The sequence below is a fragment of the Somniosus microcephalus genome, chromosome 9 (assembly GCF_052327205.1).
Source record: "Somniosus microcephalus isolate GS21.2 chromosome 9, FLI_Smic_1.0, whole genome shotgun sequence".
NCBI lineage: Eukaryota > Metazoa > Chordata > Chondrichthyes > Squaliformes > Somniosidae > Somniosus > Somniosus microcephalus.
Genome location: NC_140995.1, coordinates 65,536,943 through 65,562,648, shown reverse-complemented (window position 1 = coordinate 65,562,648; position 25,706 = coordinate 65,536,943). Strand labels below are relative to the sequence as shown.

Below are 25,706 nucleotides of genomic sequence, written 5' to 3'. Positions count from 1 at the left end.
TCTCCTGGATAATCTTTCTCCCTCCATCCCACATCCAGGATACTGAAGCCAACTGGCTACACACACTGATCATTTTTTCCCCCTGTTTAAAAATGAAAACTATTTTAATTAGGTGCAACAGGTCAACAGGAAAGAAACCTGAGAGTGAAGGAAGGAAAGAGAGAGAGAGAGAGAGTGAAAGAAAGGAAAGATCACAAGAGGGAAAGAAGACAGTGAGAGTACGCATGGAAGAGTCAATCGCAGACAGAGACAAAGAGTGGAAGTTACACAAAGACTAGGGCACGGAATTTGCAGACAGCGGTGAAGCGAAGGTGTTCGGTACTGGCCCTGAAGTACACGTCGCACAAGGATCTCGCGATCTCCGTCAACAACCTCGGGTTTTACGACTTTCAATTCAAATCAATGACGTATAGTGGGGATTCCCTTGTGCGAGCTGCTGCGACGTCAACAAGCTGTCTGAGCAGCCAATCAAAATGCAGAATTCTCACAGACAGCGAACAAGAAAGTGAGTAAGCTCTTAAAATTCTAACTTTTTAAAAATGTTGGAGAGCAAAACAAAGATTGGTGCTCTCGCATGGAGAAAAGGCAAACCTGAAATAAAGATGAACAAAGTTTTTTTTTTTAATTACAATTTTTTCCTTATTAAAATGGGTAAATTTCAGACTGCACAAAATTAAAATTAGTCTTTCAAGCCAATAACATTTGTTTAGAAGTCAATATGCTGTTTTAAAAGCAAGTTACACTTGGGTCTAACTTTTAGTGGGGAATTTAACAGCGTAATTACTGCGGAAGAGCTGAAGTTTTCGTCAGTCTCCCTGTTTGAGTGATTACACTGATTGCCGGCTCTGTTTGGGGCGGGGGGGGGGGGGGGGTGGTGGGAGAAGAGAAACAGCGCAGCCTGTGTCGGAGCCGTGAATGAGACTGCAACTTTAGGATTTGTGCATGCGCCAAGTCCCAATGTTGCAGTCAGTTTCAAAGGCGGAATGACAGTAAACGCTGCCAAACAGCCGTCATCTGGACTGCAAATTTCAGGCCAAGGCGAGCAAGGCAAAGAATTACAGAGTGAGAATTTTTTTCAACTTTTGTCAGTGAGCAATGACAGAGGAGATCAAGCAGCATGTGTATATAGAGAACAAAAAATTCCCGTGGCAAGTAGTGCAGGGGAGAGGAAATCACCCGACATGTAGATACACGCCCCTGCACAACTTGTTGCTCTCCACCCAGTCGCACTCACATATGCTGAGAAAGGGACTAACCCAACCTTAGCAGAACTCCACTACTTGCCTGAATGAGCGCAACACAGCAACTTTTTCTCAACATGTTAACAAAAAAAGAAGTTGCGCAGAATGGCAGTAGTAGTGGTGGAATACAGGAGATATGGCTACTGCAAAGGAGGGACTGGGACAGACGGGAAGAGAAATTGGACTCTCTCCTCTTTCCAGCGAGTGTTTTGAAATCCAATTCGTGAAGATGGTCATGAATCAGTCGGGTGATGTTCAAACATAATGATTCAGTGATGTTGCACCACCTAGGATACCACTTCTGGAGTGTATACGGGATGGTTTCCTGGACCAATATGTCGAGGAACCAACTAAAGATCAGGCCATCTTAGACTGGGTATTCTGTAATGAGAAAGGATTAATTAGCAATCTTGTTGTGCGAGGCCCCTTGGGTCGGAGCGATCATAATATGATCGAATTCTTCATTAAGATGGAGAGTGCTTCATTAAGATAGAGAGTGAAGTAGTTGACTCAGAGGCTAGGGTCCTGAATTTAAATAAAAGAAACTACGATGATATGAGGCGCGAGTTGGGTAGGATTGATTGGGGAATGTCACTCAAAGGGTTGACGGTGGATAGGCAATGGCAAACATTCAAAGTTTGCATGGATGAACTACAGAATTTGTTCATCCCAGTTTGGCATGAAAATAAAACAAAAAAGGTGGCTCAACCGTGGCTAACAAGGGAAATTAGGGATAGCATAAGATCCAAGGAGAGGACATATAAATTGACCAGAAAAAGCAGTAAACCTGAGGATTGGGAGCAGTTTAGGATTCAACAAAGGAGGACAAAGGGATTAATTAAGAGGGGGGAAATAGAGTATGAGAGTAAGTTTGCAGGGAACATAAAAACTGACTGTAAAAGCTTTTATAGATATGTGAAGAGAAAAATTTTGGTGAAGTCAAGCGTAGGTCCCTTGCAGTCAGAATCAGGGGACTTTATAATGGGGAACAAAGAAATGGAAAACCAATTAAATACATACTTTGGTTCTGTCTTCACAAAGGAGGACACAAATAACCTCCCAGAGATGTCAGGGAACATAGGGTCTAATGAGAGGGAGGAACTGAAAGAAATCAGTATTTGTAGGGAAACTGACGGGATTGAAGGCCGATAAATCCCCAGGGCATGATAATCTACATCCTAGGGTACTTAAGGAAGTGGTCCTAGAAATATTAGATGCATTGCTGGTCATCTTCCAAAATTCAATAGACTTTGGAACAGTACCCATGGATTGGAGGGTAGCTAATGTTACCCCACTATTCAAAAAAGGTGGTAGAGAGAAAACAGGGAATTACAGACCAGTAAGCCTGACATCAGTAGTGGGGAAATGCTAGAGTCCATTATAAAAGATGTAATAGCAGAGCACTTGGAAAACAGTGACAGGATCGGACAAAGTCAACATGGATTTACAAAAGGTAAATTGTGCTTGACTAATCTACTGGAATTTTTTGAGGATGTAACTGGTCAAATAGATAAGGGAGAACCAGTGGATGTGGTGTATTTGGACTTTCAGAAGGCTTTCGATAAGGTCCCGCATAAGAGATTAGCGTGTAAAGTTAAGGCACATGGGATTGGGGGCAAGGTATTGACTTGGATAGAGAACTGGTTGGCAGACAGAAAGCAAAGAGTTGGAATAAACGGGTCTTTTTCCAAGTGGCAGGCAGCGACTAGTGGGGTACTGCAGGGATCAGTCCTAGGACCCCAGCTATTCACAGTATATATTAATGATCTAGACGAGGGAACTAGATGTAATATCTCCAAGTTTGCAGACGACACAAAGCTGGGTGGGCGTGTGTGCCGTGAGGAGGATGCCGAGAAACTCCAGGATGATTTGGACAGGTTGGGTGATTGGGCAGATGAATGGCAGATGCAATATAATGTGGATAAATGCAAGGTTATCCATTTTGGTGTCAAAAACAGGAAAGCAGATTATCTGAATGGCAATAGATTGGGAGAAGGGGAAGTGCAATGAGACCTGGGTGTCCTTGTGCACCAGTCACTGAAGGTAAGCATGCAGGTGCAGCAGGCGGTTAAGAAGGCAAATGGTATGTTGGCCTTCGTAGTGAGAGGGTTCGAGTACAGAAACAAGGATGTCTTGCTGCAGTTGTACAGGGCCTTGGTGAGACCACATCTTGAGTATTGTGTGCAGTTTTGGTCGCCTTATCTGAGGAAGGATGTTCTTGCCATGGAGGGAGTGCAGCGAAGATTCACCAAGCTGATACCTGGGATGGCAGGAATGACATACGAGGAGAGATTGGGTCGATTGGGCTTATACGCGCTGGAGTTTAGAAGAATGAGAGGGGATCTCATTGAAACTTATAAAATTCTAACAGGACTAGACAGACTTGATGCAGGAAGAATGTTCCCGATGGCTGGGGAGTCCAGAACCAGGGGTCACAGTCTAAGGATAAGGGGTAAGACATTTAGGACAGAGATGAGGAGGAATTTCTTCACCCAGAGAGTGATGAACCTGTGGAATTCTCTACCACAGAAGGCAGTAGAGGTCAATTCATTAAATATATTCAAGAAGGAGTTGGATATATTTCTTAAGGCTAAAGGGATCAAAGGATATGGAGAGAAGGCAGGGACAGGGTACTGAGTTTGGATGATCAGTCATGATCTCATTGAATGGCGGAGCAGGCTCGAAGGGCCGAATGGCCTACTCCTGCTCCTATCTTCTATGTTTCTATGTTTGTCCTTTAAATTTTCTAGGTCTACCTATGCCACCAATTAGTAATCCCTCTGCACAACATTTATCAAATGTTAAGGGAGGTCAATCATCTCAGTCCCAGGTCATCGTTGCAAGAGTTCCTCAGGACAGTGTCCTCAGCCCAACAATCTTCAGCCGCTTTATCAATGACCTTCCTTCCATCATAAGGGCAGAAGTGGGGATGTTCACTGCTGATTGCACAATGTTCAGTTCCATTTATAACTCCCCAGATAATGAAGCAGTCCATGCCCGCATGCAGCAAGACCTGGACAACATTCAGGCTTGGGCTGATAAGTGGCAAGTAACATTTGCACCACACAAGTGCCAAGCAATGACTATCTCCAACAAGTGAGAGTCTAACCACCGCCCCTTGACATTCAACAGCATTACCATCACCTAATCCACCCCCCATCAACATCCTTGGGGGGGGTCACCATTGACCAGAAACTTAACTGGACCAGCCACATAAATACTGTGGCTACAAGAGCAGGTCAGATGCTGGGTATTCTGCAGCGAATGTCTCATCGCTTAACTCCTCAAAGCCTTTCCAAAATCTACAAGGCACAAGTCGGGAGGGTGATGCAATACTCTCCACTTGCCTGGATGAATGCAGCTCCAAAAACACTGAAGAAGCTCAACACCATCCAGGACAAAGCAGCCCGCTTGATCAGCACCCCATCCAACACCTTAAACATTCACTCCCTCCACCACCGGCGCACCGTGTCTGCAGTGTGTACCATCTGCAAGATACACTGCAGCAACTCACCAAGGCTTCTTCGACAGCATCTTCCAAACCCGCGATCGCTACCAAATAGAAGGATATAAGGGCAGCAGGCACATGGGAACACCATCACCTCCAAGTTTCCCCTCCAAGTTATACACCATACTGACTTGGAAACATATCGCCATTCCTTCATCGTCGCTGGGTCAAAATCCTGGAACTGCCGCCCTAACAGCACTGTGGGAGTACCTTCACCACACGGACTGCAGCAGTTCAAGAAGGCAGCTCACCACCACCTTCTCAAGGACAATTAGGGATGGGCAATAAATGCTGGCCTTGCCAGCGACGCCCACATCCCAGGAACTAATAAAAAAGTCAGAACTGTTGTAATTCATTCCCATTAACTGAATTATTAAACAAACACCCACCCTGACTAAACATTGAACCCAACAAATGCCCAAGTGGTAACATTTACAGGCTTCTTAATCCCAATTTTATTTTTCTTTAGCACCGCAAAATAATCCCCTCGCAACGTGGACAGCATATGCCGCTGTGTAAACCGTTCAGATCACGTGCTGGAGGAGAACGCCTAGTCAAGTCACATAATTGGATAGCAGTTCAAATGCTGAACATCAGAACAGAACAGCTTGGCCAAACCAGAACTCCACGTGCGTGTCTGTATTTAGATCAGACTAGCGTTTCAAGGACATTAAAGCTTTTGTGGTTTACCAAATGGATAGAAAGCTACTTTCAAAACAGGAAAGAGAGAGTAGGGGCTAAAGGTAGTTACTCAGACTGGCGGAAGGTGGGAAGTGGTGTTCCACAAGAATCGGTGCTGCAACCACTGTTGTTCACCATTTTCATCAACGATTTGGACTCGGGAATCGAAAGTACAATTTCAAAATTTGCGGACGACACCAAATTGAGGGGTGTAGTTAATACAGAAAGGGATTAATAAACTTGCAGAATGGGCGTGTAATTGGCAAATGAACTTCAATATTTCCCCGTGTTTGTGTGGGTTTCCTCCGGGTGCTCCGGTTTCCTCCCACAGTCCAAAGATGTGCGGGTTAGGTTGATTGGCTATGATAAAATTGACCCTCAGTGTTAGGGGGATTAAATACGTGGTAGGGGTTACGGGGATCGGGTGGGATATGTGTCGGTGCAGGCTCGATGGGCCGAAATGGCCTCTATCTGCACTGTGGGGTTTCTGTGATTCTGTGAATATAGATAAGTGCAAGGTAGTACATTTTGGAGGGAAGAATAAGGAGGCCACAAACTCCTTGGCAGTAAGTGTCTAACTGGGCTAGAGGAACAGAGGGATCTGGGGTTACAGATCCAGTTCACTAAAAGTAGTGACACAGGTTAATAAGGCCATAAAAAAGCAAACAAAACACTGATAATTTCTAGAGGGATACAATTAAAAATCAGAGAAGTTATATTAAACTTGCATAGAACCTTGGTTAGACCACACTTGGGAGTACTGTGAACATTTCTGGTCTCTATATTATATAAAAGGGATATAGAGAAGGTGCAAAAAAAGATTTACTGGAATGATACCAGAACTGAGAGGTTATATTTATCAGGAAAGATTGAACAGGCTGGGGCTCTTTCCTCCAGAAAAAAGACTGACGGGTGACCTGGCTGAGGTCTTCAAGATTATGAAAGGGTTTGACAGGGTGGAAGTGGCGAAGAGGTTTCCACTTGCAGGCGAGAGCAGAACTAGGGGGCACAAATATAAGATAGTCATTCATAAATTCAATAGGGAATTTAGGAGAAATGTCTTTACCCAGAGAGCGGTGAGAATGTGGAACTTGCTACCACAAGAAGTAGCTGAGGCGAATAGTATAGATGCATTCAAGGTGAAGCAAGATAAGCACATGAGGGAGAAAGGAATAGAAGGATATATGTTGATGGGGTTAGATGAAGAGGGGTGGGAGGAGGCTTATGTGGAGCATAAACACTGGCATAGACCAGCTGGCGGAATGGCCTGTTTCTGTGCTGTAAATACTTTGTAATACCATATTCTTAAAGTGCTCATGCTTTGTCGCATTCGGCAGCTGATGTAATATCTTTATTTTTAATTCTTGGGAAGTGGGTGTTGCTGGCAAGGCTCAAGAAGGTGGTGGGTCTTCTTCTTGAACTGCTACAGATCGATTTGACACAACTGAAGGACTGGCTAGGCCACTTCAGAGGGCAGTTACGAATCAACCACATTGCTTTGGGACTGGAGTAACATATAGTCTCAGACCGGGTAAGAACAAGTTTCCTTCCCTTAAGAACATCAGTTGGGTTTTGACAACAATCAGACAGCTTTTCCTGGTCACTTTTACTGATACCAGCTTTTTAAAAAAAAACTGAATTCAAACTCTCATGGTGGGATTTGAACTCAAGTTCTACTGGATTACTGGTCCAGTAATATAACCACACTAGTGTTTGTTTATAGAGTGACATTTTGTATCAAGTCACCACAATTTAGCCCAGAAATAGTGCAATTTATTAGAAAATGTTACATCTGGGCAACAATCAGAAGTGAGAGTAATTTCTGCTGCCTCGAGTCGGGTGCTGTTGCAGAGCGCTACTTTTAAGCAAGCACACAGGCTAGACTGAAATAGCAGCTGATTTCCCGAACGTTAATCCCTTCAAACAACTCCCCACCCCAGTGAACCTGTGGAATTCTCTGCCACAGAGGGCGGTGGAGGCCAGTTCATTAAATATATTCAAGAAAGAGTTGGATATATTTCTTGAGGCTAAAGGGATCAAGGGATATGGGAGAAGGCAGGGACAGGGTACTGAGTTTGGATGATCAGCCATGATCTCATTGAATGGCGGAGCGGGCTCGAAGGGCCGAATGGCCTACTCCTGCTCCTATCTTCTATGTTTCTATGTTACAGAGACTGCTGCTTTGCCACTTTATATTTTAGTCTACAACTTTGTTAAGTAAGTGCAAAAGCTTCACAGCTCAGGAAACCAGTTGAGAGCGCTGGGGGCAGTGTCCGAGAGATCAACAGTCATATCCTAGCTGTCCAAGTAGGTTTGAATCAGGTTCACAAACGCGAGTTTCCAAATTTGAACTGCAACTGTCCCAAATTTTCTAAAAATATTTCCGATGAAAAATCACTATCTTTTTCCTGTTGATGATATCCTCCTGTGAATGACATGACTGCTCTGCAGTATATCACATCACAACAATCGCCCCGTTATACAAAGAGACTTTTTCCACCTTTTCCCATTTTTAATTTAACTGGGGTAAGCATGATGGCTTAACCAAAAGTGATTACAATATAGGGACCTCAAACCTATAGCCAGACTGTAAGATTAAAGCATGAACAGTTTATAACAAAGATCTGCACCGATTACTGCCTTGAAATCACAGCCACAAAATAGTGTTTCCTATGACATTCGTGAGGGATTGGTTTCATTTTCCTGCCAATAGCAAGTGTTGTGGACACCGTGCCAGGCAGCATTCTTTGCAGTTTATGTACAGTAAAAGCTACACCACACAAAGCATCACAAGGTAATCCTTGCATAGTTACACAAAGTGAACGATAACCCACAATTAATGACACAGCAGAGGGCGGGAACATGTTACACTTACAAATACAGCCACACAGACTGATGGTACAGCTGCAACTTAATCTCAGGGTTCCTAGGGTATATCTTACATCGTCAGAATCCTTACGATAAGCATAGCCTAACTAACCTTTTGCTTGCGATCACATTCAGGCACACACAGCTCTGGGTGGACAAGTTCCAGATATTCAAAAAGGGCTTTCTGCTCGGACATTACAGAGGCAAAGTAACATCACTGATTAGTTCCAAAGTGTTTCTGTGGCTGCATTGTCTCTCCCTGCAGTGCTAACCCACACAAATCCTTCAGTTTGGTCTGCAAATCTTGACCATCTTAATCCACAATCCATTCCTTGCTTCGCGCCATATTTAAACAGACAACCAACAATGCTATAAACACAAAAACATTAAGCCAGGAAACACATGAAGGAGTGCCAGAAAAATGGTGGCATCTTTGTTCTGGTTACCGAAATGAGATACATACCTTAACTTTAACAAGCCTTTTTGCCGTCTTGATCTTGGCTTCACAGAATGCCCCTCTGTATTTAGCACTCACATCAGTACCGACAGTCAGATACGGAGGTTCATCGATTGCCTTCAAAAATAAACAAAAGCAAACTTCAGCATCAGTGGTCTGGTTAGCCTTAGTGAAACAGTACTATGACATCTGTGTACAACACAGCATACACTGCCTCTGCAGCAGCTCCCCCCTGCTTGAAATGAGCTCAGAACATAATCCGGGCCCGCCAGGGATGGCACACTGCCAGCGGCCTACTGCAACTTGGGAGCGCCTGATTCCCACTCGTCTCGATAGAATACTAAAAGCAACAACTGAGAGTGTGCATGTTCCATTCCCTGTAGGGGTAAGTGGTAAATAGTGCCTTACATTGCAACATGATTACACACCAACACACCGTACAGCCACAACCTAGGTACGAGGAGTCGTGGCAATAACAGCCAAAGCAAGCTTCATCGCTGTGCCAGGCAGAATCAGTGAGCTTTCCGAACCAATGCTTTTTGATAATTAAGTTTCTATTTAGTCGCCTTTTGAAAAGAGGACACAGCTTCCTCCCCCCGTCAGATGAAGAATGAAGATGAAAAATTTTAATGAGAGCAAATGTTTCCTTCCCATGATTTCCCAGCTGGAAGCATTAGTGAAGGGGTAAAATACGAGGGAAAATGCTCTTTGAAGATGATGAATTTTTTGGGGAAAGGGGATCCTTGCAAAATCTTGATTCTCTCCGATTATGAGCAATTCTTTAACTCCTCCACCACACCCACCCGCCCCCCACACACAAATTATTTAAATCTCACGACTATCTGTATTTCTAGCCACCTTTTGCACAGAGAATAATGGATACCGAGAAACGTTCACCATAAACTGCGGCAGCGTGTTACCATCTGAACTCTTTAGAATGCTACCTCATCAATCCATTTGGAAAAAGAATAGAATTACCTCCTGCTTTGCGGATCATCTTAGTTAGTTTTGGTTCAAGCTTTGAACTGACAAAAGCATTCAGCATGGCTACAAACCATCACTGACACAGAAGGACATCCAAATTAAAAGGGTTATGAACGGGATCTTTAATATGGCAAACCCAGGTTACATCACTGGCTGTGAAGCAAAGGCTCCTTCAGCAGCACCTCCCAAACCGGCGACCTCTACCACCTAGAAGGACAAGGGCAGCAGGCGCATGGGAACACCACCACCTGCAAGTTCCCCTACAAGTCACACACCATCCAGACTTGGAAATATAACGTTGTTCCTTCATCGTCACTGGGTCAAAATCCTGGAACTCCCTACCTAACAGAACTGTGGGAGTACCTTCACCACACGGGCTGCAGCGGTTCAAGAAGGCAGCTCACCACCACCACCTTCTTGAGGGCAATTAGGGATGGGCAATAAATGCTGGCCTTGCCAGCGACACCCACATCCCATGAACGAATAAAAAGATTATCTAGAAATCAATTGCAGCGGATTTGTGTTTAACACTTTTTTGTAGCTCTTTTCCACTGCAGGTCTCAGTATCAAATAGATGGCCAGATAGGACAATGCAGTGCTGGCAAACCCAGGTTACATCACTGGCCATACAGCAACAAAGAAGCTTTGTACTGCCTACCGACCGGTAAGTCTTGGATCTCTGGGCTTCCGTGCTGTCAGCTGTCAAGCTCAGCAGCCAGATTCCCAGGTTATACTGACGCTCTTGTGTAGATGAATTTCCACACCCACTTTGGATTTATGCAAGAGCAGTGGTAGAACGATAAAATGAATGGATGTCAGATATTGGCTTGCTTTTGTGTTTCCCTCCCTATTGCAACATTGAAATTCCCCCCAAAATAAAGCCACAAACCCTCAGTCAAGTAGGCCGTTTCATTTAGCCCAACAGAGAATTCTGTTCAAGCCTTCCTTAAGACGGCCCCATTTATCACTCCAAGTTTGTTTGGATAACCCTGTCAATGCACATAAGCTATAAAATTGCAACATTTTGAATTGCAGAGTTTAAGGGCATTCTCTGGATGCAATTATCCAGAATAACGGATTTGGGAGCATTCCACTTCTGGTCTGAATATATTAGGCTCCCGTCAACTTAAGCTGGTTAAACAAAGATTTAAGCGTCTCTCACAAATTAAACAACTTACATGTACTAAAAATGAAAGAAACAAAAAGCAGAAATTTATAGTGCTTAATAAAACAACTGATATTTTCCTCTGGGAGCTAGTTTTTATGAATCTGAAAATGTGTCAATTATAGATTACAATGAACACATGGAGGAAAATATCAAGTTTGGTGTACTGTGAAGACATGCACACTTCCCACGTAACTAACAACTTTGCCATCATTACACAGGGGAAAACCCCATTGGGTACAATGCTAGACACTCACTGTTATCAACACTGATTGAAGCAAGTCCCATAGCCAATGAGAACATGTGAATGAAACTGTCTAAAAGCACCCTTGCCATCTCACTAAACGCCATTTTCTGAAACATTCAGAAACAAGAAACACATCATGTTCACCCTAAATTTAACACTATAACGTGTGCACTTATTCAACATGGAGCACACCCTGATCAAGAATTTCGACCACTGTTGGCTAAAACTTGATCATCTAACGTAAAACATCTTTAACTGGGATATGCGGAGTCACTAACAACAGCTTGCATTTATTTTGTGCCTTTAACGTAGCAAAACGTCACAGGAGCATAAGATAAAATTTGACCAAAAACAAGTCTTCAGAAAACAACAGTCCATCAGCCATCGACCTTCTAATCCTAAAATAGTCTCATTTACATTGGGAATTTGCTTCCTGTACCAAATTTGCCAGGGTAATGCCTCCAGTAGAAATCCTTTCAAAAATACAATTCCAATGGAAAATCAGGTACACTAAATCGCACTCCTTCCTTGCCCAGAACTCTTCCTGTGCGACACCTTCAAAGTAAATTTGTGTCCATTGGTGCTCAATGTTAACTGCAACACATAGTGCTTCATGACAATACAATGCACAACATAAAGATCACCTTCCAGCAGGTTACCCAGTCTGTACAACTTTCTCCGAGTTATGCGGCCAAGATGATCCTGTTAATACAGCAACTCTGTTTCCTGTTTCCTATCTTGTCAGCACCAGCTGCAAGTTACATCACCAGTTACTCGGAGTCACAGTTAAACGGGCTTTGTAAAACCTAGGGCCTGCAAACACATACACATAGAACTTACTTGATGTGTCAGCCATGGCTCAGTGGGTAGCACTCTCGTCGGAGTCAGAAGGTTGTGGGTTCGAGTCCTGCTCCAGAGACTTGAGCACAAAATCTAGGCTAGCACTCCAGTGCTGTACTGAGGGAGTGCGGCACTGTCAGACATGCCATCTTTCAAATGAGACTTAAATTTGAGGCCCCATCTGCCCCCTCAGATGGATGCAAGAGATCCCATGGCACTATTCGAAGAGGAGCAGGGGCATTCTCCTCAGTGTCCTGGCCAATATTGACCCCTCAACCAGCATCACCAAAACAGATTCTTGATCTCATTGCTGTTTGTAGGGCCTTGCTGTGTGTAGGGCCTTGCTGTGTGTAGGGCCTTGCTGTGTGCAAATTGGCTGCCGCTTTTCCTACAACGGTGACTGCACTTCAAAAAAGTACTTCATTGGCTGAAAAGCACTTTGGAACACTGAGGTTGTGAAAGGCGCTATAGAAATGCAAGGTTTTTTTTCTTTAAGCCCAAGGATTGCACTTTTCTGAACGCATGAGATTTAGAGAGTCACTGGTTTACTGTGGCTAACAAGTTAAATTTCATTTTACTGCACAGGCTTCCAGAATTTTTACTCATGGTTTAGGGATCACATTGCGTGATTCCATCTACTCTTCTGTGAAAACCAAAAGCCTTGCCTGTACAGCTTGCTCTTGTAACTCAGGTATGTAGCAAGCGTCCAGTTTCAGAATTAAAACAAACTTCCAGACACACTATGTACAGTGTTTTAATACCAAACCCCACTGACAATTAAAAAGAGAATACGTATCTTTTGCATGAATTTCAGATACTCCTACTTAGGTTTATCAGGGCAACGTTTGAAAATTGTAGCTTTACAATCAATATCATTTGTAACCCATTTTTAAGATGTCCTTTCACTTCCGATATTCTCAAGTACAAGACAGTAATATTTTATAACTATGGAATTATACAATTGATTACAATAATATAGAACAGAAAGTCTGTTACTGTATTCTGTGAAATGGAACTAGGGCACAGTAACAAGTCAAACCCAAGCAGCTCCTCCAGATTTACTCAACCACGATACATTTAATGAAGAAAAACAACTTGCATTTCGACAGCACCTTTCATGACCTCAGGACATCCCAAAGCGCTTTACAGCCAATGCAGTACTTTTTGAAGTGTAGTCACCGCTGTAATGTAGGAAATGTGGCAGCCATGTGTGCACAGCAAGATCCCACAAAGAGCAATGAGAAATGACGAGACAATCTGTTTTGGTGATGTGTGTTGAGGTACAGTAGAAATATTGGCCAGGACACTGGGGAGAACCCACAACCTACTGACTCAGAGGCGCGAGTGTTACCCCACAGCCATTAAAAGAGAGAGTCTCACTATCCCCCTTTACACCGACCTTTATTTGAAAGAGCACAGATGCATCAAGAAAACGAACGCAGAAGATTTAAATCATCGCACCGAGAACACATGAAGGCAACATGCCTGCTACAAATGGGCTGGCCTGACAACTGACAAGCACGTCAGGTAATTAAAGTTAAAATTTGAAGAACTATAGATGGAAGTATGTTCATTTTTAAAAAAATGAATCATACTGCAGTGTGGGCCACAGATTGGTTCCTGTGATGTAACTTCAAAACTTGTTCTTCACTTTCTTCCTTCGGAGTTACATCACCATCTTCATGAGCTGGTTAATGGAAGTGGGATGATCATGAATGGTGAACAATATCATTCACCAAGGAAGCTGTGGAACAGTTGTATTAATTCAGAGCCCAAATATTGCTGGAATCGTCAATTTCTTTCCAGTTTTCCATTTTAATATATGTTGGTGGGGGGGGGGGGGAGCGATGAAGATAACGTTCTTTCCAAGTGATAGTGACGTGAAGCACCGTCCCCTTTAAACGTATCAGTGTTACTGCAAAATTCTAGCATAACTCATTTTCCTTTCTACCCATTACTTGTCATTTGGGAAGCCTATACCACACTAGTAGTTACGCGTAAATCATTTAAAAAACCCATACAACCGCATTTGAATTTGTCAAAAGATTTTCAAACTTTAAGAGCTCAAAACAAAGCTAAATTTAAAAAAAATTAACAGGGTGACTTGACACCAGTTTTAAAACCCATTTCCTACTTGGCCCAATCTATACTGCACTGTGTTTACTGTAACATCAGCCATAAATAATAGCTATCAGAAAAGTCAAGGATCTTTCTGGTCTGCTGACAGACACAGAATATTTTCTTCAACACTCCTCCCTTCCTCCATCTCAATGTGACCTGTATTCAAGCCGGTCATTATGATCCACACACAGTATCGCAGGATGTGAAGTGAGCCAACCACATAACTCAGAATGAACAGCAGTAATTTTTCCCCTCTATCAATGTTGTACATGCAGTACTAACCACATAGTCAGCAGACTGATTTAGGTGTGAAATGCCAGTGAACAAATTGCAAACGCACACTTTACACAGATTTTGTAATTATAGAACAGTGAGAACATGCTTCTCTTTCTGTCCATATCTTTCAAAGGAAGGAATACTGCAGTGTGCATCAGCCTGCAACAGTGAGTAACACAATACAAGCAATTCCAGAAACCCAGCTCCACGCAGAATCCCAAAGAACCAAATGACTTCCCCCATTTACTCCAATTGGAGAAAACTCCTGAAGCACATATAAGTAGTTACCCGATTGTTAACAGACTGCCGCCCTTAACCTGGAGACACAAACACCTTTCACAAGGCTACTGTTTTCATTAGGATTCAATTGCTGATCAAACGGGAAGCGTTTTTAACTGGGAATTTAAAGAATTCAGATCACGCACAATTCCAATTAAAGCACTTATTTTTAGCCAACTGATTAGGATGAGTCTGTGGATTTATCCATTAAAATTTTTTTTTTTTAAACACCACTTCTAAAGTCTGCCACCTTTCCACAATACAAAGGACTAGCAATGTTCTGTAATTTGCAAATATGATGAAAACAAATTGTGTACATACATTATATAAAATATAGAAGGAAATTCAAGTGCTAATTATTTCCAGGTTAAGGTAACATACCAAAAAAATGCTCAATCTTTTGTATAAAAGATTTGATTCTCCTTGGCCACAGGATTATGTTATGATTTAGTTATTTCCACCTACCCACATAACTATTATTCCACATGCTGCAGTTTTCAGTGAGCTAAGATTATAATGAACCCACTATGTTTTCCAATTAAGAATGCCTTCTGAAACTCGCACTTGGGGAAAAACTACAATAAAATAATGACATTCATCACATGCAAGAAGCCTGGCAATTTGCTGACTAATTTGATTATAAACAGGATTTAAAAGTATGTCAAGCAAATGGCTTGTCTGATTGACAAGGCTTCCTTCCATGCAATCAGACGTCTCTTCAAAAATCTCATTCAGAAATCACCCAATAATAGGGTGTATAGAACAGCTTTACAGTGAGCACCATGTCATGAAACAGCACAGGATGACTGAAAACGTTTAGCGTTTGATAGATTAGTGAAACACAGGCTGGCATACAGCACCCTCTAAGCTGCATTGGTTTCAAATTAACCAAGACAGGCAAAATTTAGCCCAGAATAAAGATGTTACAATTAATTGGGTTATCTGTACTGATTTTCCCATCTCTTGTAAGGGCACAAACCCTTGCTGGGGCACAGTTCCACAGCCATCAATGTGCACACACACACACACTTACCAGCAAGGATCGATGAACAGAGATCGAGAGCTCCTTTCTGTAGCTCCGAGGCATGAGATTAATTGCAGTAACCCACTTGTTACTCTACCCAAGATTAGCTAACAACAGAAACCAGGATCCTCTGGCCTGTGTGTCTTATTGCTACACCAGTCAGCTGTAGCTCAGGTGGTAGCACATTCGCCTCGGAATCAGTAGGTTGTGGTTTCAAGTCCCACTCCAAAGACTTGAGCACAAAATTTAGACCGACTCTAGTGCAGTATTGAGGGAGTGCTGTACTGTCGGGGTGCCTTTAAACCGAGGCCCCATCTGCCCTCTCAGGTGGATGTAAAAGATCCTATGACACTATTTGAAAAAGAGCGTGGAAGTTCTCCCGGTGTCTTGGCCAATATTTATCACTCAACCAACAACACTAATTACCTAGTCACTATCACGTTGATGTTTGTGGAACCTTGCTGTGCGCAAATTTGCTGCACTTGACTACACTTCAAAACGTACTTCATTAGCTTTGGGACGTCCTGAGGTAGAGAGAGGCATGTCTTTCTTTTACACCAGGTTCTGCACTTACCCATCAAGCCAAGAAATGTTTCTAATGTAGCAGCTGCTGGACCAATGTACCTCTCATTCGAAAACTCGAACACCAGCTTGCATTTAAGATCTCATCTGCGGGTAAGTTTGCCTGCTCAGTACAGATTTACAGAAGAAGAGTTCATTCCCATTTTATTTCTGACCAAAGAGCAGCATTGACACCTATATAGGTCACGTCCCACTCTACAAACTGAAGAGGGCTACATGGACTTGGGAGCATGAAATGGGCAGCATACCAAGGAGAGAATATCGTAGTACATTACAAAAAACAGAGTTTCCTTAAAATAGGAAGATCTTGCACTGTGTCAGTTTGACTTAGTTGGTAACACACTCATCTCAGAGTCAAAGACAGATGGTCAGTGGTTCAATTCCCACCCCAGAACCTGAGTTTATTATCTAGGTTGACACTTACAGTGCAGTACCGAGCTGTCAGCTTAGATAATGTCCTCACATCCTGTGGTACACTTTGTGGTATGGTTTGAACACACGACCTTTGATTCAGAGGAGTCTGGCCATCCAAAAGGACAAAGTCCCTTTTCCTTTAAAGACAGACTTGTGTCTTTCACGACCTTAGAATGTTCCAAAGTGCTCCACAACCAATGAAGTACTTTTGAAGTGTTGTAATGTAGGAAACGCGGCCGCCAATTTGCGCAGAGCAAAGTCTCACAAACGGCAATGAGATAATGACCAGATGTTGGTTGAGGGATTAATATTGGCCAGGACACTGGGGAGAGCCCCCTGCTCTTCTTCAAATAGTGCCATGGGATCTTTTACATCCACTTGAGGGCAGACAGGGGCCTCAGTTTAACATCTCATCCGAAAGATGGCACTTCCGGCAGTGTAGCACTCCCTCAGCACTGCACTGGAGTGTCAGCCTGGATTCTGTGCTCAAGTCTCTGGAGTGGGACTTGAACCCACAACCTTCTGACTCAGTGGCGAGAGTGCTACCCACTGAGCCACTGGCTGACACGTTAACTTCAGTATGTCTCTGAACAAGTTAACCGAAGTATCAGTGCAGCCAAACAATACACCTGCATGACTGACCCTCCCAAGTCGGAACACTGGAAATATAAGGTGGTAATTCTTGACAAACATTGCAGCTGATTGCAGAGTTCTCTATAGTTAAATCGTCCTGGTGGCCCACACGAAGCCATCTGAAATATCAAATCACCAACAATACTTCTAATTCAAAACCAAACTATCCAAAAGCCTATTCATGTTCCAAAGGCTCTACGTAGACATGAGAATCAGCAAGGGCATTTATTTCCATGGTTTAAAACCAGTTTAAGAACATCTGCAACAAGATGTACTAACAGAGCACAGACCTGATACTTCCCAGCTAATCTTATAAATAATGAAAACCTTCTACTTTTTTTGTTAACATTGCTGGGTGTTCCTGCCCTTCCATTTTCTGGACAAGCTGCATTTATAAAGTGCCTTTAAAGTAGTAAAACGTCCCAAGGCGCTTCATAGGAGCATTATCAAACAAAATTTGACATTGAGCCACATTAGGAGATATTAGGACAGCAAAGAGCTGGGGTTTTAAGGAGCATTTTAGACGAGGATAGGAGTGTTTAGGGAGAGAATTCTGGAGCTTTGTGCCTATACAGCTGAAGCCACGGCCACCAATGTCGGAGCAATGAAAATTGGGGATGGACAAGAGGCCAAAACTGGAGGAATGCAGAGTTCTGAGAGAGTTGTCGGTCTGGAAGAGGTTACAGAGATAGGGAAAGGCAAGGTCATGGAGGGATTTGAACACAAGGATGATTTTAAAAATCGAGATGTTGCCAGACCAGGAGTCAATCTACGTCAGTGAGCACAGGAGTGATGGGTGAATGGGACTTGGTGCAAGTTGGACGTCTGTCTCCTTGTGCCCCACGCGGCGGCAGCCGGGGGGGGGGGGGGGGGGGGGGGTGTTAACAGGCATCCACTCAGCACCTCCCATGATGACAAGGCTGCAATAAGTAACTCACCCCATGGAGGAGGATGACGCGGTTAAGATCGCAAATGCAAAGCACTGAGGTTCCAAATAAGCATTGTTTGTGTGATATGCTTCTTACCACAGTCCTGATATCCTCTCCTTCTTAGGCAGTCCCTCGGAACCCAGGATGACTTGCTTCCACATTAAAAAAAAATGAGTTCTCTGGTGACTGATGAGTCCAATGCGGGACCTACAGTCTCTGTAACAGGTGGGGCAGACGGTGGTTGAAGGGGCGGGTGGGTGGGGTGCTTGGGTTGACGTGCGCTGCTTGCGCTTGGCTTCCGCTTCCTCCCAGCGAAGAGACTCGAGGTGTTCGGCGCCTTCCCAGATGCTTCTCCTCCACTTTGTGCGGTCTTGGGCCAGGGATTCCCAGGTGTCGGTGGGGGTGTTACACTTTTTCAAGGAGGCTTTGAGGGTGTCCTTGAAGCGTTTCCTCTGCCCACCTGGGGCTCTCTTGCCATGCCGGAGCTCCGAGTAGAGCGCTTGTTTTGGGAGTCTCGTATCGGGCATGCGGACAATGTGACCTGTCCATCGGAGCTGATTGAGCGTGGTCAGAGCTTCGATGCTGGGGATGTTGGCTTGAGCAAGAACACTGACGTTGGTGCGCCTATCCTGCCAATGGATTTGCAGGATCTTGCGGAGGCAGCGTTGGTGGTACCTCGCCAGTGCTTTGAGGTGCCTGCTGTACATGGTCCATGTCTCTGAGGTATACAGCCTGTGCCCTGAACCTTTTTTTTTTGCATGTTAAAGAAATTATTATATGTATATAACGCCTTTCACAACCTCAGGAGGTCCCAAAATCCTTTACAGTCACTTAAGTACTTTTGAAGCGTAGTCACTATTATAATGTAGAAAACGTGGCAGCCAATTTGCACCCAGCAAGGTCCTACAAACAGCAATGTGAATGTTAGCAAAATACTGCAGATGTTGGAAATCCGAAATAACAGAAAATGCTGGAAAAACTCAGCAGGTCAGGCAACATCCGTGGAGAGAAATTTGAGTTGATGTTTCGGGTCGAACCCTTCTTCAAAACTGGAAAGAAAAGAAAATAGATCGAAGGCAGGGCTGCGATCGGACAAAAGAAGTGAAAGAAACAAAAGAGCTAGATGAGATGGTAATAGGCTGAGATTAGGTGTAAAGTGTACTGGCAGGGCAAGAGATAGCTGCCAGGTGTGAGAGAGAAACAAAAAGGGGGGGGGGGGAAAAAAGAGAAAAGGAGTGGAAAAATTACAAGAAAAAATGTGTAATAGGGGCCGAGGTTATGATCTGAAATTGTTGAACTCGATATTGAGTCCGGAAGGCTGCAGAGTGCCTAATCGGAAGATGAGGTGCTGTTCCTCGAGTTTACGTTGAGCTTCCGTGGAACAATGCAAGAGGCCAAGGACGGTGAGGTCCGAGTGGGAATGGGGCGGTGAATTAAAATGACAGGCGACCGGAAGCTCGGGGTCACCCTTACGGACTGAACGGAGGTGTTCCGCAAAGCGGTCACCCAATCTGCGTTTGGTTTCCCCAATGTAGAGGAGACCGCATCGTGAGCAGCAAATACAGTATACTAGATTGCGAGAAGTACAAGTAAATCGCTGTTTCACCTGGAAGGGGTGTTTGGGGCCCTGGACAGTGGGAAGGTATAGGGGCAGGTGTTACATCTCCTCCGCTTGCACGGGAAGGTGCCAGGCGAAGGGGAAGGGCTGTTTGGGGTGATAGAGGAGTGGACTAGGGTGTCTCGGAGGGAGCGGTCCATACGGAATGCTGAAAGGGGAGGGGAGGGGAAGATACGTTTGGTGGTGGGATCACTTTGGAGGTAGCAGAAATGCCAGAGGATGATCCATTGAATGTGGAGGCTGGTGGGGTGAAAAGGTGAGGACAAGGGGAACCCTATCGTGGTTCCGGGAGGGAGGGGCAGGGGTGAGGGCAGAAGTCCGATCGCAGCCCTGCCTTCGATCTATTTTCTTTTCTTTCCAGTTTTGAAGAAGGGTTCGACCCGAAACGTCAACTCAAATTTCTCTCCACGGATGTTGCCTGACCTGCTGAGTTTTTCCAGCATTTTCTGTTGTTATTTCAGCAATGTGAATGACCAGATAATCTGTTTTTTGGTGTGGGACTTGAACCCACAACCTTCAGAAGCGAGTGTGCTGCGACTGAACACAGTCCTCTAATACACTTCAGCGTAGCAGTACACTCTGACCTTCAAGCCATTCTTGACCCCTCTCCAATTACAAAAACCACCTCCTTGATCTGCAGGCCACCACAGTTGGCTCAGCCAAAGATGACAAACCCCTTCCTGTGGGGAAGCCCGCATGGAAGCTCTATCCCTGTCAGAAGCCCAAAATTTCTACCATTATAATTTTTAAAATATATAAATAATAGAGCTGCTGTATCACTTGTCCTCCACTGATTCAGCTGAGGATAATTTGTGTGCTAAATTCAAACTACCATGGCTCAATCAACTTGCCTTGTTTATTAACCAGAATTTCCACAAGCCTAACTAGGAAGCTCGAAATTTGTGAAGGTGACTTGAGGAATACTGTATTACTGCGCCGAGTATAAGTAAACATACAATGCAACAGCCGACTTGACGAGCTGATTTTAATAGGACACAACAATAGCTAAGAAATGCCATTTTTTCTGCAAAGCTCAGCTAAACCGAAACTAACCTCAAGTAATTATTTTCAAGCATTAGACCTTGAATTTACTCCGATTCGTCTGCTGTTAAAAAGGGGGGGGGTATTACATAAGTTAATGCGAGTCGATTTGATGTACTCTATACTGTATATATTATATATATATGGCTTGTACAATAAAACCGAAATTTCCTGCGTCGTTTGAGAAGCTTCGCCTTTAAAAAAACACCTTTTGCGGTTGAGGTCGAAGATCAGCCATGATCTTATTGAATGGCGGGGCAGGCTCGAGGGGCCGTACGGCCTACTCCTGCTCCTATTTCTTATGTTTATGTTCACAAAAATACTATCGAGACGTTTGAAACGAAGCTCAAGACTGCAGCTAAAACGCTGACGGTTGTAAACCTACAGGAAAATCTACACTGGAAATATATTTTTGTAAAATCAAACATTTTAAAACTGATGTGGTACACACAAGGCTGAAAAAACAAACAAATCAATCCTTGCATCATTGCATCGCAAATGCCATGGCTTTACTGAGGTTGGAAGTTAAAGAAATGAAACGGTGCTCATGCTATCCTCTGGTCCAGCCGGAATGTAGCCGCACTAAATAAGCAGTTTGTATTTGCCGTTGCTTTGTCATGCAGCATACTCCAACTACATCGAATATATATCTGCAGGGGAAAAATCCTAGTGCAACAACAAGGCTACTTGACTCGACAGCCGAAAAGCTTTAATTAAACTGCAACACTGCGCGATTTTTTTCTGCATAAGCCAGAGAAAATTGTGCATTGATTTTTTTTTACCTTCATGTTGATTTGAAATGTGCCAAACCGCCGTCCGACGCAAGAAAGTCACCGTCCGTACACCTAAAGAGGGAAGAAATGGGACACAAAAAAATCCGTTTGAAAAGAGAAGTGATCGACGTCTCTTTTCAGTGCAGAGCACCCCCCGCCCCCGATAATGAATGGCAGCCGAGGCAATGCCAACACAAGATCATCTTCTGCAAGTGGCGATACAATTCCCCCTCATTATGTTCATGTCCGCGCTTAAATGCAAATGCCAGCCTTGCCTGCGACATATACACACCAGCAGAAGGAAAAGGTAATGAATGGCGGATGGATTGAAACACACAGGATCAGGAGGGGTTGTAACGTACGGCTCAGGGCGATGGAGCTGGTGCGTTTCTCCCCCGCCTCTCTCTAGTTGTGTCAATGACGCCATTTCAGCCAGATCTCAAAGTTACACACGAACTGCATCGGTGCCGATGATTCAAACACTGGTCATAGGAGAAGGGGCAGGGAAAGGAGGGGCAAGGGAAATAGGAGAAGGGGCAAGGGAAATAGGAGAAGGGGCAAGGGGAAATAGGAGAAGGGGCAAGGGGAAATAGGAGAAGGGGCAAGGGGAATAGGAGAAGGGGCAAGGGAAATAGGAGAAGGGGCAAGGGAAATAGGAGAAGGGCAAGGGGAATAGGAGAAGGGGCAAAGGGGAATAGGAGAAGGGGCAAGGGGAAATAGGAGAAGGGGCAAGGGAAATAGGAGAAGGGGCAAGGGGAAATAGGAGAAGGGGCAAGGGAAATAGGAGAAGGGGCAAGGGGAATAGGAGAAGGGGCAAAGGGGAATAGGAGAAGGGGCAAGGGGAATAGGAGAAGGGGCAAGGGGAATAGGAGAAGGGGCAAAGGGGAATAGGAGAAGGGGCAAGGGGAATAGGAGAAGGGGCAAGGGGAATAGGAGAAGGGGCAAGGGGAATAGGAGAAGGGGCAAGGGAAATAGGAGAAGGGGCAAGGGGAATAGGAGAAGGGGCAAAGGGGAATAGGAGAAGGGGCAAGGGGAATAGGAGAAGGGGCAAGGGGAATAGGAGAAGGGGCAAGGGGAATAGGAGAAGGGGCAAGGGAAATAGGAGAAGGGGCAAGGGGAAATAGGAGAAGGGGAAATAGGAGAAAAAGGACAAGGAGAAAAGGGGAGCAGGGGAAGGGAGGGGAACGTCCCTTCTCCGCGGCCACACGTACAGACCTGGTACACCTCGATCACATCTAACATGCAAGCGCCCGTTTGTGACCCTCCACCTCCTCTCAGCTGTACTGACACGACTTGTAAAGGGCCAGAACCGCTCACAAATCAGGCCTGGTCTCTCTTACCGCCTCACCCACCCGGATGAAACGTTGGTGGGGAGGGGAGGAGGGAGGAAAGAGAGGGGGAGGGAGGGAGGGAGGGGGGGGAGAAAGAGAGGGGGAGGGAGGGAGGGGGGGGAGAAAGAGAGGGGGAGGGAGGGAGGGGGGAGAAAGAGAGGGGGAGGGAGGGAGGGGGGGGAGAAAGAGAGGGGGAGGGAGGGGGGGGAGAAAGAGAGGGGGAGGGAGGGAGGGGGGGAGAAAGAGAGGGGGAGGGAGGGAGGGGGGGGAGAAAGAGAGGGGGAGGGAGGGAGGGGGGGGAGAAAGAGAGGGGGAGGGAGGGAGGGGGGGGAGAAAGAGAGGGGGAGGGGAGGGAGGGGGGGGGAGAAAGAGAGGGGGAGGGAGGGAGGGGGGGAGAAAGAGAGGGGGAGGGGGGGGGGAGAAAGAGAGGGGGAGGGAGGGAGGGGGGAGAAAGAGAGGGGGAGGGGAGGGAGGGGGGAGAAAGAGAGGGGGAGGGAGGGAGGGGGGGAGAAAGAGAGGGGGAGGGAGGGAGGGAGGGGGGAGAGAGAGGAGAAGAGAGGGGAGGGAGGGAGGGGGGAGAAAGAGAGAGGGAGGGGGGAGAAAGAGGGAGGGGGGCAGAGAGACGGGGGGGCAGAGAGACGGGGGGGGGCAGAGAGACGGGGGGCAGAGAGACGGGGGGCAGAGAGACGGGGGGCAGAGAGACGGGGGGGCAGAGAGACGGGGGGGGCAGAGAGACGGGGGGGCAGAGAGACGGGGGGGCAGAGAGACGGGGGGCAGAGAGACGGGGGGGCAGAGAGACGGGGGGGGCAGAGAGACGGGGGGGCAGAGAGACGGGGGGGCAGAGAGACGGGGGGGCAGAGAGGGAGAGAGACGGGGGGCAGAGAGACGGGGGGCAGAGAGACGGGGGGGCAGAGAGACGGGGGGGGCAGAGAGACGGGGGGGGCAGAGAGACGGGGGGCAGAGAGACGGGGGGCAGAGAGACGGGGGGCAGAGAGACGGGGGGGCAGAGAGACGGGGGGGCAGAGAGACGGGGGGGCAGAGAGACGGGGGGCAGAGAGACGGGGGGGCAGAGAGACGGGGGGGGCAGAGAGACGGGGGGGGGCAGAGAGACGGGGGGGCAGAGAGACGGGGGGCAGAGAGACGGGGGGCAGAGAGACGGGGGGGGCAAGAGAGACGGGGGGGGCAGAGAGACGGGGGGGGCAGAGAGACGGGGGGGGCAGAGAGACGGGGGGGGCAGAGAGACGGGGGGGCAGAGAGACGGGGGGCAGAGAGACGGGGGGGGGCAGAGAGACGGGGGGGGCAGAGAGACGGGGGGGCAGAGAGACGGGGGGGCAGAGAGACGGGGGGGCAGAGAGACGGGGGGGGCAGAGAGACGGGGGGGGCAGAGAGACGGGGGGGCAGAGAGACGGGGGGGCAGAGAGACGGGGGGGCAGAGAGACGGGGGGGCAGAGAGACGGGGGGCAGAGAGACGGGGGGCAGAGAGACGGGGGGCAGAGAGACGGGGGGGCAGAGAGACGGGGGGGCAGAGAGACGGGGGGGCAGAGAGACGGGGGGGCAGAGAGACGGGGGGGCAGAGAGACGGGGGGGCAGAGAGACGGGGGGGCAGAGAGACGGGGGGGCAGAGAGACGGGGGGGCAGAGAGACGGGGGGGCAGAGAGACGGGGGGGCAGAGAGACGGGGGGGCAGAGAGACGGGGGGCAGAGAGACGGGGGGCAGAGAGACGGGGGGCAGAGAGACGGGGGGCAGAGAGACGGGGGGCAGAGAGACGGGGGGCAGAGAGACGGGGGGCAGAGAGACGGGGGGCAGAGAGACGGGGGCAGAGAGACGGGGGCAGAGAGACGGGGGCAGAGAGACGGGGGCAGAGAGACGGGGGGCAGAGAGACGGGGGGCAGAGAGACGGGGGGCAGAGAGACGGGGGGCAGAGAGACGGGGGGCAGAGAGACGGGGGCAGAGAGACGGGGGGCAGAGAGACGGGGGCAGAGAGACGGGGGGGCAGAGAGACGGGGGGGCAGAGAGACGGGGGGGCAGAGAGACGGGGGGCAGAGAGACGGGGGGGCAGAAAAATGGGAGGGGGCAGAAAAATGGGGAGGGGGCAGAAAAATGGGGAGGGGGCAGAAAAATGGGGAGGGGGCAGAAAAATGGGGAGGGGAGGGCAAGGGGCAGATTAGATGCGGAGGGCAGGGGGCAGAGAAATGGGGAGGGGGAAGGGGGTGATCCACACAAGGGACCTCCTCGTCACCCCACCAAACAGTGGCAGCGGCTCCTCATTGTTTAAATCCCCCCCAAACAGCATGCAGTTGCCGCGGGGAGGACATATGTTCCTCCCTTCATATACACACACACGGCCGGCCTCCCTGCCCTCTCTCACTCTCCTCACCCAGTATGTAGACTGCAAAGCGCTGCCAACCAAGCGCGTCTTAAAGGCCGGGGCCGCCCGCTCGATGCCCGCCCCGGCTTAACTTCGGCATCCGAACCGCGGTCGAAGGGGACACGACGGCCTTTTTCCTTTTGCCACACACACGGGCAGGCAGGGCCCGTTATCTGCCAAACTGACAGGAATACACGCCACCGTTAAAGCGCCGCCACCAACCACAGAAACAGAGAGGGGCAGCGAAGAGAATAAAAAACACACACTGGACCCCACTCAGCAACAAACAACCCTTCCCATTGGCCCGCCGTCACACGGCAACCACA

The 25,706-nt window shown here is 47.0% G+C and overlaps 1 protein-coding gene across 1 annotated transcript in view; it reads right to left on the bottom strand.

The window, feature by feature from the left end:
* arid4b (AT-rich interaction domain 4B) overlaps nucleotides 1-25,705 on the bottom strand; it is a 203,098-nt gene extending 177,393 nt beyond the window's left edge. The window contains exons 1-3 of the mRNA XM_085996722.1: nucleotides 25,390-25,705; nucleotides 21,691-21,753; nucleotides 8,762-8,872 (exon numbers count right to left, since the gene is read on the bottom strand). Coding sequence (XP_085852848.1) covers nucleotides 8,762-8,872; nucleotides 21,691-21,696 — 117 coding nt within the window. The 5' untranslated portion in view covers nucleotides 21,697-21,753; nucleotides 25,390-25,705. The remainder of the gene's footprint in view (nucleotides 1-8,761; nucleotides 8,873-21,690; nucleotides 21,754-25,389) is intronic.
* Nucleotide 25,706: the final 1 nt, after the last annotated feature.